The sequence below is a fragment of the Gossypium hirsutum genome, chromosome A08 (genome assembly GCF_007990345.1).
Source record: "Gossypium hirsutum isolate 1008001.06 chromosome A08, Gossypium_hirsutum_v2.1, whole genome shotgun sequence".
NCBI lineage: Eukaryota > Viridiplantae > Streptophyta > Magnoliopsida > Malvales > Malvaceae > Gossypium > Gossypium hirsutum.
The window spans coordinates 2,824,954-2,843,662 of NC_053431.1; the positions used below are offsets into that span (position 1 = coordinate 2,824,954).

The 18,709-nt window shown below is 31.5% G+C and overlaps 1 protein-coding gene across 1 annotated transcript; it reads left to right on the forward strand.

Annotated features, from left to right (window-relative positions):
- The first annotated feature begins 870 nt into the window (after positions 1 to 870).
- Positions 871 to 1,649, forward strand: LOC121204881 (uncharacterized). Its single transcript, XM_041075610.1, has 2 exons — positions 871 to 934; positions 1,141 to 1,649. The coding sequence occupies exons 1-2, from the start codon at positions 932 to 934 to the stop codon at positions 1,609 to 1,611; spliced, it is 474 nt and encodes a 157-aa protein (XP_040931544.1). The 5' UTR covers positions 871 to 931; the 3' UTR covers positions 1,612 to 1,649.
- Positions 1,650 to 18,709: the final 17,060 nt, after the last annotated feature.

Below are 18,709 nucleotides of genomic sequence, written 5' to 3' on the forward strand. Positions count from 1 at the left end.
TTTAGCGGCGTTTTTAGCGGCGTTTTATCAAAAAAACGCCGCAAAAATTGTAAAACACAGAGCAATAGCGGCGATTTACCAAAAACGCCGTTAAAAACTGAGCAATAGCGGCGTTTTTGGTAAAACGCCGCTAAAAGACAGAGCTTTAGCGGCGCTTTTGGTAAAACGCCGCTAAAAGAAAGAGCTTTAGTGGCGCTTTTGGTAAAACACCGGTAAAAGACAGAGCTTTAGCGGCGCTTTTGGTAAAACGCCGCTAAAAGAAAGAGCTTTAGTGGCGCTTTTGGTAAAACACCGGTAAAAGACAGAGCTTTAGCGGCGCTTTTGGTAAAACGCCGCTAAAAGACAGAGCAGTAGTTACATTTATATTTACATTCTAAACTTATGTTTTTTTAGGAGAGATTTGCTTTAGAAGTCTCCGATGATTATATCAAGAAGGCATTAGGTAAAAGATGGAGAGACAATAAAAGCACTTTAAAGAAACAATACTTTAAGAAAGACATAAGCCTCGAGGAAAAATTGAGAAATGTTCCGCCGGGAATGCTGAGGTATCAATGGGAAGATGCGGTTAGATTTTGGAATTCAAAGAAAGGAGAGGTATTGCGTATTTCCAAACTCTTATATATAGTGTTTACTTTATACGTAATAATAATTTTATTATGTAGAACCGTGAGCGAGTTGGAACAAGCAGCAAGCAAAAACAAAAATTCACGCACACAGCAGGGTCGAGAAGTTTTGCTTCTGTAGCTGAGGCCGAGGTATTATGAATTTATTAATTCTTTCAAATATTAATAACTTTCTATTATTAAATAATATTCTTACTACTATATTGTAGGAAGTTAAATCCGGACAAAAAGTTGGACGCCTTCAGCTTTTTGAGATTACGCATAGGAAGAAAGATGGATCTCCTATAACATCCGAAGCTGGAGAAATTATGGTATATTTACTTAATAATATTTGATTTATTCTAAATATTTATAATCTTTAATGATAATTTTTTAATTTGATTTATTCTAAATATTTATAATCTTTAATTATAATTGTTTAATTCAATTCATCATTAGTAGTTTTAAATAATGTTAAGTTATGTTGCATTCCTTTTTATTATATATTTCGTTTCTAACTCTTTAATTGATTTTTTAGGAGAAACTAAAGGAGAAGAAGGCAGAATATGAAGCGATTGTTTCGAGTGATAATTCTGTTAATCTTGAGAACATTGATAACAGAATTATCACTGAAGTTTTGGGTCCTGAAAAGTACGGTCAGGTTCGATTTCAAGGATCTGGTGTTACCCCGACTCAATATTTTGGATCCGGCTCCCAGCAATACATGCCTTCCGGAAGTCAAGCTCAAGCTGAAGTTCGGAGGTTAAGAGACCAGATAGCTCAGATGCAAGCGAACACGGCTGAGCAAATTGCCGAGGTTCAACGAAAATATGAAGAACTCCAGCAACAACTTAGAGCGGAGGCAGCAGAGAGGGAGGCAACGGCTGCAGCGAGAGAGGCAGAGGCACGAGCGATGGTAGCAGAGCAAAGCAAAAAGTACGATGACCTCCAGCTACAGCTTCAACAGATGATGCATATGTTTCAGCAATCGCAAAAGCCGCCATCTTAGACATTAGTTTTCTTATTGTAAGAATGTTTTTAAGTTTTGTCACGTTTAACAGTATTGTAAAAATATTTTAAATTATACTTTATTTATTAATTATATCATATATCTTTAGTTAAATTTGAAGTATCATTTAGAATTAATTTTTTGGTTGTATTTTAATGCTAAATTTGCTGTTTTTGGCTGCATTTTATACTATATTTGTTGTATTTGGTTGGAATTTAATGCAGGAAGGGCTGGATATTGGTAAAAAAAAATATTGCAAATCTGCCAAAATTAGCGGCGTTTGTAGTAAAAGCACCGCTAATAGCCGTGACTTTTAGTGGCAGTTTTCCCACAAACGCCGCTAAAAGTCAAGGCTTTTAGCGGTTTTTTTCAATAAACGCCACACAGTTTTGTGGCGTTACCTATAGCGTCATTTTTGGCGGCGTTTTAGAAAGCGCCGCTAAAAGTCTATTTTCCTGTAGTGCACTATTGTTTGAATGAAACAACCCTTTGAAATTGGAATTTCATTGGTGTGAAAAAAAATAAAAAATAAAAATAAGGAACACACAAAGATTTTTACGTGGAAACCCTTTCGGGAAAAAAACCACGGGCAGAGGAGAAAAAAATTTACTATGTCGAATTCGAAATCATTACAAGAGGAATAAACTATGTCTATTTATAGGCTTGTAAAGCCATATTCTAGTAAGACTAAAACATATTATTCTAATCAATATCAAATAGATGGAATTTAATAAGGTTTAAAAAACCTTATTATAAAATAAAATAAAAGAAGTGTAATTCTATATGGATTCTTCTTTTATTTATTTTACCACTATATGTTATTTAAATAAGGATTCTGGTCACTTAATTCTAATAATCTCCACCTTAACACGAATTCTCAATGAACAAGTTCTTCATCGCGAACTCTCAACGAACAAGTTCTCCACCCCTTCCATAAAACCCCTTAAGGGTTTAACTTCAACAATGAACACCAACCAATTTTAAGCAAAGCTCAAAAGTGACTTAGTCATCATATCTGCAGGATTTTCATGAGTACTAATTTTGCTCACAACAATATCACCACAAGTAATAATATCACGAATAAAATGATACCGAACATCAATGTGTTTTGTTCTCTCATGAAACATTTGATCTTTTGTAAGAAAGATGGCACTCTAACTGTCACAAAATACTGTGTTGATTTGAAGGTCTTCATTGAGTTCACTAAAGAGTCCCTTCAACCAAATAGCTTCTTTACAAGCCTCAATAATGCTATGTACTCAGCTTTAGTGGTAGACAAAGTGATTGTAGATTGCAAAGTGGCTTTCCAACTGATTGCACAACCTCCAATTGTAAAGACATAACCTGTGAGAGATCTTCTTCTATCAAGGTCTCCAGCAAAATCAACATCAACATACCCAATGACTCCATCTCTAATTCTTCCAAACTGTAAGCAAACATCAATAGTACCTCGTAAGTATCTTAAAATCCACTGAACTGCTTTCCAATGTTCTTTACCGAGATTCACCATATATCTGCTAATTACACTAACTGCATATGATAAATCTGGACATGAACAAACCATAGCAAACATGAGAGATCCCACTGCACTAGAGTATGGAACATGTGACATGTACTCAATTTCATTATATGATTGTGGAGACAAAGCCGATGAAAATATGAAATGGGCTGCTAAAGGAGTACTAACAGGCTTAACACTTTGCATATTTAACCTGCAAAGAACTTTCTCAATGTACCTCTTCTAATTTAGGTACAATTTACTTACTTTTCTATCTCTGAGAATCTCCATACCAAGTATCTTCTTTGTTGGTCCCAAATCTTTCATCTCAAATTCTTCACTTAGTTGGGCTTTGACCATTCTTATCTCTCCTTTATCTTTTGTTACTATCAACATGTCATCAACATAAAGAAGTAGATACACAAAAGAACCATCACTGTTTTTCTTAAAGTAAACACAACTGTCAAAACTACTTCTTTTGAAATCATGAGAAGTCATAAAGGAATCAAACCTCTTGTACCACTGCCTTGGTGACTTTTTCAAACCGTAAAGGGACTTTTTCAGCAAGCAAACATAGTCCTCTTTTTCTAAGACTGTAAAACCCTCTGGTTGTTGCATGTAAATATCCTCTTCAAGTTCTTCATGCAAAAATGCAGTTTTTACATCTAACTACTCAAGCTCTAAATCACGCATGGCCACAATACCAAGCAAAGCTCGAATCGAACTATGCTTCACAACTGGGGAGAACACATCTGTGAAGTCCACTCCTGGAATTTGACTGTAACCCTTTGCAACAAGCCTTGCTTTATATCTAGGTTCTTCAACTCCAAGAGTCCCTTCTTTCTTTGTAAACACCCATTTACAACGAACAGTCTTCTTACCTTTAGGAAGTTTCACAAGATCCCATGTTTTGTTTTTGTGAAGTGATTCCATCTCCTCTTGCATAACAAACATCCATTTTTCTGAGTCTTCAAAGCTAACCGCCTCAGAATAATTAGATGGCTCTTAGTTTGCATCTATATCTTCAGCCACATTTAAAACATAAACAACTAAATCAGCTTCGGCATACTTCTACGGAGGTTTAATTTATCTTCTAGTTCTGTTTTTCGCGATAGAGTATTGTGGTGAAGAAGCAACTCTATTATCAATTTTTGTACTGGCTTGAGAAGTTGACTCTGTATTAATCTGATGCTCCACCTGCTTTTAATTTTCTTTATTGGAAAAGTCTTTAAGAAATAAGTTAGGTAGCATAGCAGTTTCATCAAAAACAACATCTCTGCTAATCACAACTTTTCTATTTTCAGGACACCATAACTTATACCCTTTTACACCAGCTTTATAACCAAGAAAAACGCATTTGATGGATCTTAGTTCCAATTTTCCATTATCAACATGAGCATAAGCAGGATAATCAAAAATCTTTAAATCAGAATAATAGCAGGGTTACCAAACCATACCTCTTGTAGAGTCTTTTTCTCAATGGCAACGGATGGAGATTGGTTGATAAAAAAGCATGCAGTAGAGGCTGCTTCTGCCCAAAACGACTTTGGTAAGTTGGCATTTGACAACATACATCGAACCTTCTCCATGATCGTTCTGTTCATTCGTTCTACAATGCCATTTTGCTGTGGAGTATGGCGAACTATCAAGTGTCTCACGATCCCTTCTGACTTGCACAATCTATTAAACTCATCAGAACAAAACTCTAAGTCATTGTCTGTGCAGAGGTATTTTATTTTTTTCCCGTCTGTTTTTCAATCATAATTTTTCAAGACTTAAATGCGGAAAACACATCACTTTTCTCCTTCAGGAAGAACGCCCAAACTTTTCTGGAAAAATCATCAATAAAAGTTAGCATAAAATTAGCTCCACCTCTTGAAGGCACTCTGGATGGCCCCCACAGATCAGAATGAATATACTCCAATGTTCCCTTCGTGTTATGGATTCCTCTGTTGAATCGAACTCTCTTTTGCTTCCCAAAAACACAGTTCTCACAAAAATTCAGTTTGCAAATTCCTTGTCTATCAAGAAGTCCTCTTTTCCTCAATTCTACCATGCCATTCTCACTCATATGCCAAAATTTAGTAATATAATCATTTGACAAGGAAGAGGAAGCGACAGTTGCATCACCAGTAACAGTAGAACCCTGCAAAACATATAACTTGGCAATCTTTCTCTGCCCTTTCATCGCAACAAGGGAACCTTTGGAAATCTTTAAAACCCCACTTTCAACTGTGTATTTGTACCCTTTTGAATCAAGAGTACTCAACGAAATTAAATTTATTTTCAATTCTGAAACATGTCGTACGTCACTAAGTGTTCTGACAACTCCATCAAACATCTTAACTTTAATTGTTTTAACACCTGTGATTTTACACGAAGCATTATTTGTAATAGCCTAAATTTAAGGTTATCAGAACAGTGGTTTCGTAACCACAAATCTGATTTAAAGAGAAATTATTTAAAAAATTATTGCATGAATATTAATATAATGGGAAAATAATATGAAAATATCGATAGAAAAATTTTACCGATTTAGTGGTTAGTTAGAAAAAGGAATTATTGAAGGAATTAGGTAAAAACAAGGTATCAAGACCTTGATCTCGTAAAATTGAGTAGGAAATATTTTTATAAATATTTATAAAATGTTAGTAATGTGGTATTAAAATTTCGTTAGAAAATTTTAACGTTTGGGTAGGCAATTAAATGAAAAGAACTAAATTAGAAAATGTGTAAAAGTTGCTAGAATGATTAAATAGTTTAAGTGTCTAATGAGAAATGATTTAAAAGGAAATTAGACCCAAAATTTATTTGGGCTAGACGGCAAGGACATGAAATCAGCAGAAAAATTGATGATTTAAGGGCAAAATTGGAATATTGCATAATTAACTAAAAAAAGATAGGACTAAATAGGAAATATCTAGATTTCTCTTCATTTTTCTTCATTATCATCAGCCAAAACGCCATAGGAGGGGTTCTTTAAGCTGGTATTCCAAAATTTTTGCACCAAGTGAGTTAATCCTTACCTTTTTCTTGTAATTTTTGTGTTTCTAAGACTTTTACAACTAGGTCCTACTATTAAATTCATTAGTTTTTTATTTCATGGATGAAATTGAAAGTCACCATGGTTGAGTACTATAATTTTATGATGAAATAGAATGAAATTGAAGCTTTAATTTGTTTATGAGATGATTTTATTAGGTAATTTCAATAGAAATTGATTTTTAGGACCTAATTATGAAAATGTTTGGAATTAAAATCTATTGCTGAAATTATGATTCCTAAAGGTTATAAAGTAGTTTAAAGTGATGGAATAATGTGTTAATTGAGAAAAATCAGCTCAATTGAGAGGTTAATTGAGTAGGGACGAAATTATTATTTATTAAAAGCTTAGGGGAAAATGATAATAAATAGCTTGCACTAAACAATTTTAGACAGCAGCAGTAGACTAACTTTAAAAAATCACCATAAATTGTAGGAATCGAATTAGAAGATGAAAAAAATATTAAATTAAATCTTATTGAGTCTAGTTTCTCATAGAAGAAACGGTGCAAGCAATGGATCTGTAAATCATGAGATATAATGAATTTTGTGGAATCAGGTCAGAATGAATTTGGATTCCCCTGTTCTGGCTCATAAAAAATTGAATAAAAATAATTAGGGGCTTAAATTTATATGTTTAGAATTCTGAATGAGTCTATTTTCAAGAGAAACAAACAGGAATATCATCTGAATCTTGTATGAAGAGATAATTAATTTTTAGTGAAAAAGGGTCAGAACTGTCAGATAGCAGAACATGGGTGACTTTAAAGAATAAACTATACTTATTGGATAAACAAAAAATTCTAAAAATTTTATGGTAAGAAGATATGTGAGTCTAGTTTCAGGGAAAATTAGCAGATTCTAATTTGGAGTTTTTTAACTTAAGATAAAAATAATTTAGTGACTATGACTCAAGTAGACAACTTTGAATGAACTATAAATAATAATGAAATTATAGAGAATGTTGCATATGAACATGAAATGTATTAAATTGATAATTAAATTTATTTATTTATATCCAGAAGATTTAAATACGAAGCTAGATCGAGGAAAGGAAAAAGTTCAGGATTAATAGATTTTTGCACACGAACAAGTATTAAGGTAAGTTCATGTAACTTGAATTATATTCTTAAATGCTTGAAATGTATGTTTTTGATATGAAAATGATTTGAAAGTTCATTATATGAAAATTTATGAAATATTGACATATTTGATAAAAGGGGAAGAAATCCCGGTTGAATGAAAGGAAAATTTGATGGATCTCTGAAAAGGAATTGACGGTAAAAAAAATCTAGCCCGGACGGGTGATCCTATCCTGATATAGCCCTCCCGAAGAATATGTGGAAAATGGATTTAGCCCGGACGGGTAATCCGAATTAGGGTCTGAATTTAGCCTGGACTGGTAATTCAGATCCAAGCTTGTTAGAGTAATTGTCGTTGCAGGGGATTTAGCCTGGACTGGTAATCTCGACAATACTCTATGAGTTTATATTGCAGGGGATTTAGCCTGGACTGGTAATCCCACTGCAAGGTTGAGGTTCACGGGAGTGTGCTCTCTGAAATAGAAATGTGCGCACATGAATATGATTTGACGGAGCAAAATTGTACACTAAAACTGTAATACCCCGAAAATTTTTACAGTAAAATATTATCCGTGATATAATAAAATAAGGAAATAAAGTAATAAAGTGACAAAAAGGGAATTTTTGAGTGATGTCAATATTGAGAAGTATATTATGATATATTAATTCAAGAAAGGACTAAATTGCAAAGATGAGAAAAGTCTTGTTGCACAAGAGTAAATACTCAAAATTTAAGAGGTTGAAGTGTAAATATAAAAAAGTTGAAGGACTAATGGTGAAAATATTTTAAGGGTGGAATGATTTAGAAACCAAGAAAAATTGATGAATTAGGACCAAATTGAAAATGTAAAAAAATTATGAGGGACTAAATCACAATTTTACCAAATTAAGTGATGACTCAAGGATGGAATTCTAAAATATCATGAAGGGCAAAATGGTCAATTAGTAAGAGAGAGAATTCTATAATGTAATGATTATGTTGATGATATTTTAAATTAATTAATTAGATAAATATTATTTTATTAATATTTTATGAGATGTTTATTATTATTATATTATTATTTATTTAGTATAAAAGGAAGGAAAGATGAAGAATTATCAACACATTTCCTTTCCCATGCAAACTAACGTAAGATAAGAAGAAGAAAAGAAGTTTGCTTTCTTTACAATTTAGTCCTTCCACCAAAAATTCATTATTTTCACCTAAAAATTGAAAGAATTTCCATAGCCATCAAGAGAGAAAGATAGCAAGGAGATGATGGGAGCAAGAATATCAAGTTGGATTCAAGAAATCGAAGCTGGAGGAGAGAGAAAAATCAAGTTAAAGATTGAAGTCAATAAGAAAAGGTAAGTACATCAAGATTTCAATATGTTTTTAAGTTTGTTATTATTGATAAAGCATGGAAATAATGTTATAGTAGAGTTTTCTTGCATAAGGTCCTATGTTCTTGATATGTTAGTGAAGAAAAAATAAGAGAAAGTGATGAGAAATGGTGTAGAAAAAGAAAATAAGGATGTTATAACATGGTAATTAATATCTTGTACTAAAACAGTTTTGGACAGCAGCAGTAGTCTAACTTTGAAAAATCATAAAAAATTGTATAAATCTAATTATAGGATGAATAAAATATGAAATTAAATATTTTTAAGTCTAGTTTCTTATAGAAGAAATTATGTAAGAAATGGAATTCTAAATCATGAGATATGATGAATTTTGTGAGACAAGGTCAGAATGATTTCGGGTTCCCCTGTTCTGAATTTGTAAAATCATAAAAAAAATTGGATAAAAATAATTAGGGGCTTATATTTATATGTTTAGAATCCTAAATGAGTCTATTTTCAATAGAAACAAATATGAACATCATTCGAATTCTGTACAAGGAGATAATTAATTTTTAGTGAAGAAGGGTCACAACCGTCAGACAGCAGAATAGGGGTAAATTTAAAGAATAAACTGTACTTATTGACTAAACCAAAAATTTTGAAAATTTTATGGTAAGAAGATATATGAGATTAGATTTAAGGAAAAATTAGCGGATCTTAATTTGGAGTCCTATAGCTCCAGATATAAATAATTTAGTGACTATGACACAGATAGACAGCTTGAATATTCATAAAAGTAAATAATAAATGATGGAGAATGAAATATTGATATAATGAAATGAATGATATATGCTTATGAAGAAACGGTAAGAGCATGATATGTTTCATGACATGTACATATATGATTATCTTTGATATGTTGATACAAGGAAATTATGTAAGTTGAAACTATTATTAAACTCAAGTGCGATATGTCGAGAAAATAGATATATCAATGTTGAATTTATATGAGATATGTGCAAGTATACTAACAATGTTGCTGTTTGATGCTTATACAAGTGTCAAACTGTTGATTGAATGGTAATATATTTATTTATATGATGCATTGAATCGGTAAGTATTTAAATTTTTTTTAGTGATCTGTAAATGGTAGTAATGCTCCGAAACCCTGTTCTGGCAGCGGATACGAGTTAGGGGTGTTACAAAAAGTGTACCTCTAAAAAACCCATCGAAATTCTGATAAATTCACACGGGATAGATATGGAAAAATAACAAGGAAATGGAAATCATGGTATTGATGAGCACATCAATCATGGTATATATATTATTGATACATGGAAATTATTATACTAACTTGAATGTTGAGTTTGTGCATGTTAGGCTAATAATGCATTGAATGGATATATGAATGTCTATTGTATTGTATTGAAAATATTAGGTAAGTATAATTCTTGTTACATGAGCTTACTAAGCACAAAATGCTTACCCTATTTTATTTTTCCCTATTTTGTAGTGTTAAGAGCTCGGAGGTCAGATTTGGTAGGAGACACATCACACTATCAACCTCAGGATTTTGGTATATAAAGAAACTTTATTTTGGAAATCAATGGCATGTATAAGCTAATAAAGTAAATGATTCTGTGAAATGAATGTAAGGTCAGCCAATGGTATGGCTAACAAATCTTGGTTTTGATGTGTGATGAGGTTATCTTATAAATATGCATGAATCTATCTTAAAAATATGTTGAATTGGATTGGTTGATTTGGATGAGTCTCGGTTTAAAATTGCAGGGAAGGTTAGATATCTATAAAGGGGTTATATTGAGTTTTAAAAAAAATTAAATTAATTTGTAAACTCCGGCAATGCCTCGTACACTATTCCGGTAATGAATACGAGTAGGGGGTGTTACATTATTTCCCATCAAAACAACACCTTCAGACACTGTTTCGTAAGTTGTAAACCAATCCCGATTAGGACTCATGTGGAAGGTGCAGCCTGAATCAAGTATCCGCTCCTCATTTACTTTAGAATCATTGACAGAAGCGACTAGAAGTTCACCATTGCTGTAGTCTTCTACAACATCAGCTTCACTAGAATTTTTTGGTTGTTTTCCCTTTTGATTTGTAACCTCCCTTTTAATCTTGTTCTGTAGCTTATAGCAGTCAGATTTAATGTGCCCTTTCTTCTTGCAGAAGTTACAAGTTTTACCTTTGTTTGAAGACTTTAGTCTACCTTTAGATTTACCACGAGGATTCCGTTCTTATGTCCTACCACGATCATCATCAGCATTCCGATCTTGTCTCCCACGAATAATGAGACCCTCTCCCTAAGAGTCGGGTTTAACCACAAGATGCTTCATCTTATCATACGAGGTTAAAGAATTATAAACCTCATCAACTGTGAGAGACTCGCGACTATATAAAATCGTGTCTCTAAAGGTTGAATAAGACGGGGGCAACGAACAAAGTAGAATCAACCCTAGATCTTCCTTATCATACTGAACCTTCATGGCCTCCAAGTTTGAGAGAATTTCTTTAAACACTGTTAAGTGTTCGTGTACAGACGCACCTTCCTCCAAACGATGAGCATAAAGACACTGCTTCATATGCAACTTGCTTGTTAGAGTTTTCGACATACATATTTGTTCTAGCCTCTTCCATAATGCAGCGACAGTCTTCTCTTTCATCACATCCTACAGAATTTCGTTGGACAAATGCAGATGTAATTGCTTTAACGACTTTCGATCCTTATGCTTCTTCTCTTCATCTGTTAATGTCGAAGGCATCTTATCTATCTCTAGCAGGGCATCCTCTAGATCCATCTGCGCAAGAACTGCTTGCATCTTAATTTGTCACAACGCAAATCTGGTGTTGCGATCCAACAGCGGAATTTCATACTTTAAAGACGCCATTACCGTGATCGAGATGAACAACCCGGAAGCTCGGATACCAATTTGTGAAAAAAATAAAAAATAAAAATAAAGAACACACAAAGATTTTTACGTGGAAACCCTTTCGGGAAAAAAACCACGGGCAGAGGAGAAGAAAATTCACTATGTCGAATTCGAAATCATTATAAGAGGAATAGACTATGTCTATTTATAGGCTTGTAAAGCCGTATTCGAGTAAGACTAAAACACCTTATTCTAATTAATATCAAATAGATGGAATTTAATAAAGTTTAAAAAACCTTATTCTAAAATAAAATAAAAGAAGTGTAATTCTATATGGATTCTTCTTTTATTTATTTTACCACTGTATTTTATTTAAATAAGGATTCGAGTCACTTAATTCTAATAATTGGAATTTGAAATTGTTTCACGATTTAATGTTTGTATTGATGCTCTTCAAAGAAGTTTTGGCGAATCATCATGTTATATTGTGTTTGTATCGATTTCATTATCGATGTTTTAATGAAATGATCTCTTTAAATCGAAATTTTATTAGAATTTGAAAGTGAAATTAAATTGTTTCACGACTTTATTGTCATTGCACCGATGATTTTCAAAAAATTGATGTTTTAATGATTCCACCTCTAAAATCGAAATTCCATTGAAATTTGGAAACATGAAATTGAAATTATCTCACGACCTTGTTGTCCTTGTGATTTATACATTCTTATATATCATGTTGAAATAGTTGTTGTGTTTGCTTAGACGAAAATTATGATTTTATTATAATAAATATTGTGTATAGTGATAAGTCATATTGTAATATTAAATAATGTAGATTTAAATCTTAAAGATGATATTGTTTGGAGGGCTGACAAATATGAACCTCGAAAATATTGACTGTAAAACAAACATGAGAAATACCAACATATTATTCTATTTAGTACATTATTATTTTCTTAATTATATGTTTTTCTTATATTTAAAATTATTAAAAATTTAAAAACACAAGTGATAAAAGTCTTATTTTTTTAATTATATTTTTTTATACATTTACAATTGACTTTCATACCTTAAACAGAAGTAAATAGAACTTCTCTATAATTTGAAACCGCGAGTGGGTGTTTGAAGTGAATTAAGACAGTAACTGAAATTCTCTTACTACATATTTTAAACTTATAGGAAAATTCACTTACTCAAAATATGGTATTTTTCACAGGAAATTTATATTCTGAATCATTAATGTCAATAATAGACTTTTAGTTATTTAATTTGATCAAACTAAAAAATTGTGTTCTATATAAAACTAATACTGAATTAAGGTATCTAAAATGTAAATTAACGTGTAATGTTGTGTCAGCTTCTCCAATCCACATATTGCTCTATCCCAAAACGACAAACATTTGGCTCCATCTGTGGGAACTTGAGCAAGAAGCCATGAACATTACCAACGACGTAGCTTCCAAGCCTATTTTCAACCCCTCAACAACCCCTACGGAAAATACTTCTAAACCGACCTTAAATTTTTCCATCACTTCTACTATGATCAAGATTTCTAACCATGGTTAAAACATCATGACATTCCAACTCAAACAGATCTTGCTTTGGTAAGCTCGATGGCCACATCCTCCACCTCTCTTGGAAACTGTTCAAAAGTCATAGTCAAGGTGCTACCCCTTTAGCACTGAAATTCCTGTTTCCTTCACCAATTGAGTATCTCCTCAACCATTTGGTTATTTTACAAACCTCTTGCATATGACTTCACCATCTCAAGCTTTTGTATTTGTAGCTCAATCCATCATTCCCTTTTTCTCATTTATCTCTTATCTTGTTGGTTACCCACAAGCCTCTAAACAGCCTTTCTATACACATCTTGTCTCTTATCTTGTTGGTTACCCACAAGCCTCTAAACAGCCTTTCTATACACATCTTGACTCCAACCTCCAAAATATTCAATAAGAAAAGATGGAGAGTAAAATCCTTACAAGAATCAAGATATTCAATTATTAGAGTTTGTGTGACTTGAATCCTGTTCAAGTAAAAATAAGAGTAGAAAATATTTCAGAAAAACAAACCACAGATAAACTCCCTTCACAGCACGAAGCCGAAAACATTAAATCCCCACAAAACTTCTCACATACCACAACCATGGAAACAACAATTGTCTCTTACAGAAAATCTCCGTTGAGCTCTTCGACCACTACTCTTGGGATCCTTTATCACCTATAGTCGTTTTCACAGAATGGGTTTTCGCCATGCCGTCCCAAGCCTAAGGGTGAACTATTAGCCCTAAGCTAGGCTCTAAGCTAAGCTCCCAGCACATGCATATATACGTCAGGTAAAAACTCAGACTGCCCAGACTTGCGCTCTACCACCACCAATCCAAATCAGCCTTGGGTCGCAAATCAATCACACGGGTGAGATATAACCTGAGGACTTGAACACGAATAATTTACCACTCTATTAACAGTTCAATCATCCATTTTTGTCATCTTGATAAGTCTCTTTTGATAAAGAAAGAGAAATGTAGATGATAATGTAAATTCGAAAATAAAAGTTAATTCCATTTTATGTATTTAAATTATGATTCATTTTCTAAATAAGTCTTTTTAACTTCAAAATATTTTAATTGAGTGCTTGAAGAATTAGTACAATAAAAATTAAATCTTTCTGTTAATTTGGGCATTAAATACTAACATATTGATCCAATATTCTAAATATGTGTAAATCTATCACATTGATAACTTTGATATAACATTAAAAACAAAGAAATAATCCTCATAAATTTTAATGGCACTCCTTTATATCCGAGCTTTCCATGCCGAGGATTCACACATGTTTAAATTTTTTTATATGTTTTAAATAAACTTTATATCCAAATAAGTATTTAAGTAATGGTTCTGATTAATACTTTTGAAATTTTAATTTAAACATTTTAAAGTTTAGATTGTATTGTACTTTTGGGTCATTAAAAAACTACTGCTGCCGGCTACTACTATTACCACAACAACAAAAGAATAAATAAAAAATTATAGGCTTAATACCACTTTTGGGTCGTCTTCTATAGCTAAATTATTACTTTGGTACTTGTATTGTTTTTGTATCAGTTTGGGCTTTGTATATTTTGTAATAGTAGTTACCCCAACCCAAATTTTTGTTTAAAAAAATCAAACCAACCAATGATATGTTGCCATGTGTCAAGAAAAAATTAAAAATTTAAAGAAAATATAACAAAACTTAAAAAAAATTAAAATAAAATAAGAATTCCCAAAAAAATCTTGAAACTCAAAAAATTATATAAAAAATCTTAATCTATTTTTGAAGTATGAATAAGTTCAAAAAAAAATAAAATTTTCATACAATTTTTTTTAAAAAAAATTATTTGTTTGGAATTTTAGGGTTTTTTATAGAAAATTTTAGAATTTTAAGAAAAGTTTTAAGAATTTTATGGTATTTTTATTATAAAACTCCAAAGTCCTTAGTAACAAAATTTTCATAAAAAGGAAAAAGAAAAAAGAAACCCTAAAATTTCCAAAAAAAAAAACATTAAAATTCTAAATTTTTTTAAAAGCGTAAAATTCCGAACAATCTATTTTTTATGATTTTTTTTAAAAAAAATTAAGGTTTGCATACTTATAAATCTGAAAAATACTTTTTTTTATAATTCTAAAAAATATATTATGAATTTTTTAAGAATTATAATTTCTATTTTTTAATATTTTTGGATGTTTTTTAAATTTTTAATTATTTTTTAAAAAATTTTAAGTTATTTATTTATTTATTTTATTGACACATAGTACTGGATCTTTGGTTGGTTTATTTTTTTTAACGGAAATTCGAGTAGGAGTAACAAGCTATATAGAATGAAAGCAGTGGCGTAGTCAAGGGTTGGCAAGGCCCCCGGTCCCCACTAAAATGAAAAATTTTCATTTAAGCTCCTTTAAAATTTATAAAAATTTAAAATAGTAAAAGTAAAATTACACTTTAGCCCCTAAAAATGATAAAAATTTGATTTAATCCTTTAAAACTTATAAAGATTAAATATTCAAATGGTAAAATTATATTTTTACTATTGTAAAAATATACAATTTAATTTCAGCCTCTCTAAAAAAATATTCTGACTTCATCTCTGAATGAAAGTAAGAGACCAAACCGATAAAAAAAGATATAAAGACCAAACTGATAAAAAAAATATCAAAGTGATGATTTAATTATAGTACAAGGCCAAAAGAGTTATTAAACTAAAAATATAATCGAGTTGATTTGGGGATAAGATCGTAGGAAGGAAAGTTTCAAAGATGAAGAAATAAAAACTCTCACATGTCGCAAACTCAAAGACGACAAATTTGTGTTTTGAATTAATATGGTGTCGCTAAAAGAGACGTGAAGTCATTTTCCAATAGCATGCAATTAATATTGTGGCCAACCCTCGCAAATTTGTGTTCGTAGTAATTTCACTATCCATGAAATATTTCATCTCTTTCAAATCCAAATTCTTTTGGAATTTGTTGTCAAAGTATCTTATTTATTTGCATAGAATTATTTTATAGTCACTCTCGTGATTATTATTAAAGAATTGATTGGATCAATCGAGATTACTTTTTAATGATATTAATGATATTTATCGAAACCTTTTTTAAAATTGACTTTAAAAAAAAGTTGACAATGAGAGTCACCACCAATATTTTTTATTAGGTATGATCGGATCACCTCGTAATTTGATTATTTTAATAAAAGTTTAGATTTATTGAAACGATGATTTTTGGTTCACAAAATCTAGGAAATGAGTTTGAGAGTCGGTTACGCACGAGGAAGGATTAGCACCCTGGTAACACCCAAAATTGATACTTAGTTGATTAATTTATGTCTTAGTGTCAAGAATAAAAAATTTGAAGAGAATTTAAAAACACGATCCCACTTTGTATAATGTTATTTTTAATTAAAATCACTTAAATAAATCAAAACGTATGTAGAAGGCCTTCTTATCTCGAGGTAACCAAAATGTTAAATCCCGTAAGTTAGGATACGACATCTCGAATCTTCGAAAATAAGCTTGCTCTTAGTTTTAAAAGGAATGTACAATTATCTAGGTTCAAAGAGAAAGTCGAACCCCGTAAGTTAGGGCATAACTTCTCAAATCTCCAAACACAGAATATTGTCTTAATTTTAAAATTTTCTTTTTTTATGCATCGAGCAAAAACAAATGTAACATTTAAAGCAATGTGCATTTAACTTGTTTAGACATAATATAAAAGTGCATAAATATATTTAAACGCGATTCGTGACATGATTGTAGCAAAATAAAATAAAATGGAAGTATGTAAAAAATAAAACGATTATATATAAAAAATAAAAAATGAAAATGTTAAGCTAGTGAATGACAATGATATAACTCTAATGGTAATAAAACATCAACTCACAATAACAATGGCAATAATCATGTGATAATTACTATTCTAATTCTAATAAAAATAATCAAAGTAAAATAAATAATAATAATAATAATAGGGGCAACAAAAATGTGCAAATAAAAGAAAATGAGTAATATAAATTTTAAATAAAAAAAGGCCAGGAAATAATACATAAATAAACCAATCAATCAATCAATCCATAATTACTATTCTAATTCTAATATAGATAATCAAAGTACAATAAATAATAACTATAATAATAATAGGGATAAAATAAAAATAAAACATATAAATAAAAAGAAACGTAAATGACATAAATTTTAAGTGTTAATATAAACGAAAGAGACAAAATTAATCAAGTGATGGATTAAATTGAAATTTAAAAGAATATTAAGCCATAAATCGCAAAATAATTAAAGAATTGGGGAATAAAGGACTAAATTAAAAAGTCCAAGAAAATCTATTGTCTAAATTAAAAAATAGGATAAAGAGGCTAAAGTAAAATGCGGAGCAAAATTTCAAGGGCCCCGAAGACAATTAATCCAAAACAGTACATGTGTCATTCCCCAAGGGGTCAACGGTATAAGGACTAAATTGAAAATGAATTAAAATCAAGAGGTACAATCTAAAAAAAAATTAAGACTGAATTGAAAAATAATTAAAAAGTAGAAGGACTAGAGCGGTAATTAGACCCTCTCCCAAAAACATGCAGACCCTAGGGGGATCCGGGTCGGGTCTTCGAGTCGGCCCAAAAACGGCATTGTTTTGGGGCATTTCGGACAACCCTAAAACAGTGTCGTTTTACAATAAGTTAATTTTTTCAAAAATTTCATTTCTCTTGTGTTTTAAAAAAAAAAACACTGCTTTCAACCCCTTTTTTTTTCCTTTGAAATTTCCTTAAGGTCGGCCATAGGAGCCACTGCGGCCACCTGCCGTCAGTAATGGAGATCGCCGTCTCTGGTGGCTGGAAAATTTCAAAAAAAACCCTTTTTTACCCCTTTTTCTGCGTAGAACTCCGATTTTGAGTCGAAAACACTAAACTAATGCCTAAACTCCCCCAAAAAAGAAGGAAACCTTTCGGTTTTCGACGTTCTCCGCCGCGACCTTGGCCGAATCCCTAGGGATTTGACAGCCTTTCAGACCGGAAGAGATACCGACAGTGGTGCGAAGACCAATCGGGAGGTAAGGGTTTTATTTTTATTTTTTATTTTTTATTTTTCGAATCTAAAAGAATAAAAAAAGTAAATCACCTTTTTTTTATGTTTGTATATAATTTCTTTTCTTCCAAAAAAAAAGTTCTCCCTCATACAATCTGTTCTATGGCTTTTATAGCCATTACATACATTTTTTTTGCTATTTTTTCTACCGTTCCTACTGTTATTGCGTGTTGTCCTTTTTTTTTCTTTTGCAAGCGACGGTGCATAGTCAACAGTGATGATGAGACTCGAGCCTTGTCATTTTGGTGCAAGGGACGTGCCAGGGAAGTAGACCTCGGGCGGTGGGCACGCTGACGTGGTGCGTAATGCGAAAGGGCTAGGTTTTTTTGGTTTTACTGAAAAATGTTTGGGTTGTTGGGCCAATGGGCCATTAGGGTTTTTATTTTGGGCCGTTTGTAATTATAAATTTGGGCTTAATGTTTTCTATAAATGGACTCTTGTAATAGATTCTAGTATCTTTTATTTTTATTTTTTGTTTGGTTTCTATTTGGGCCCGGACTAAATTGGCCTATTACAATATTTACTTGTATAGATTTATGTTATCCAAGAAAATATGAGTTGGGCTGATTTTATAAATCAATCCTTTATATTACTATATTAAGGTATTTAATTTGTGATATTTGAATAGATCAGT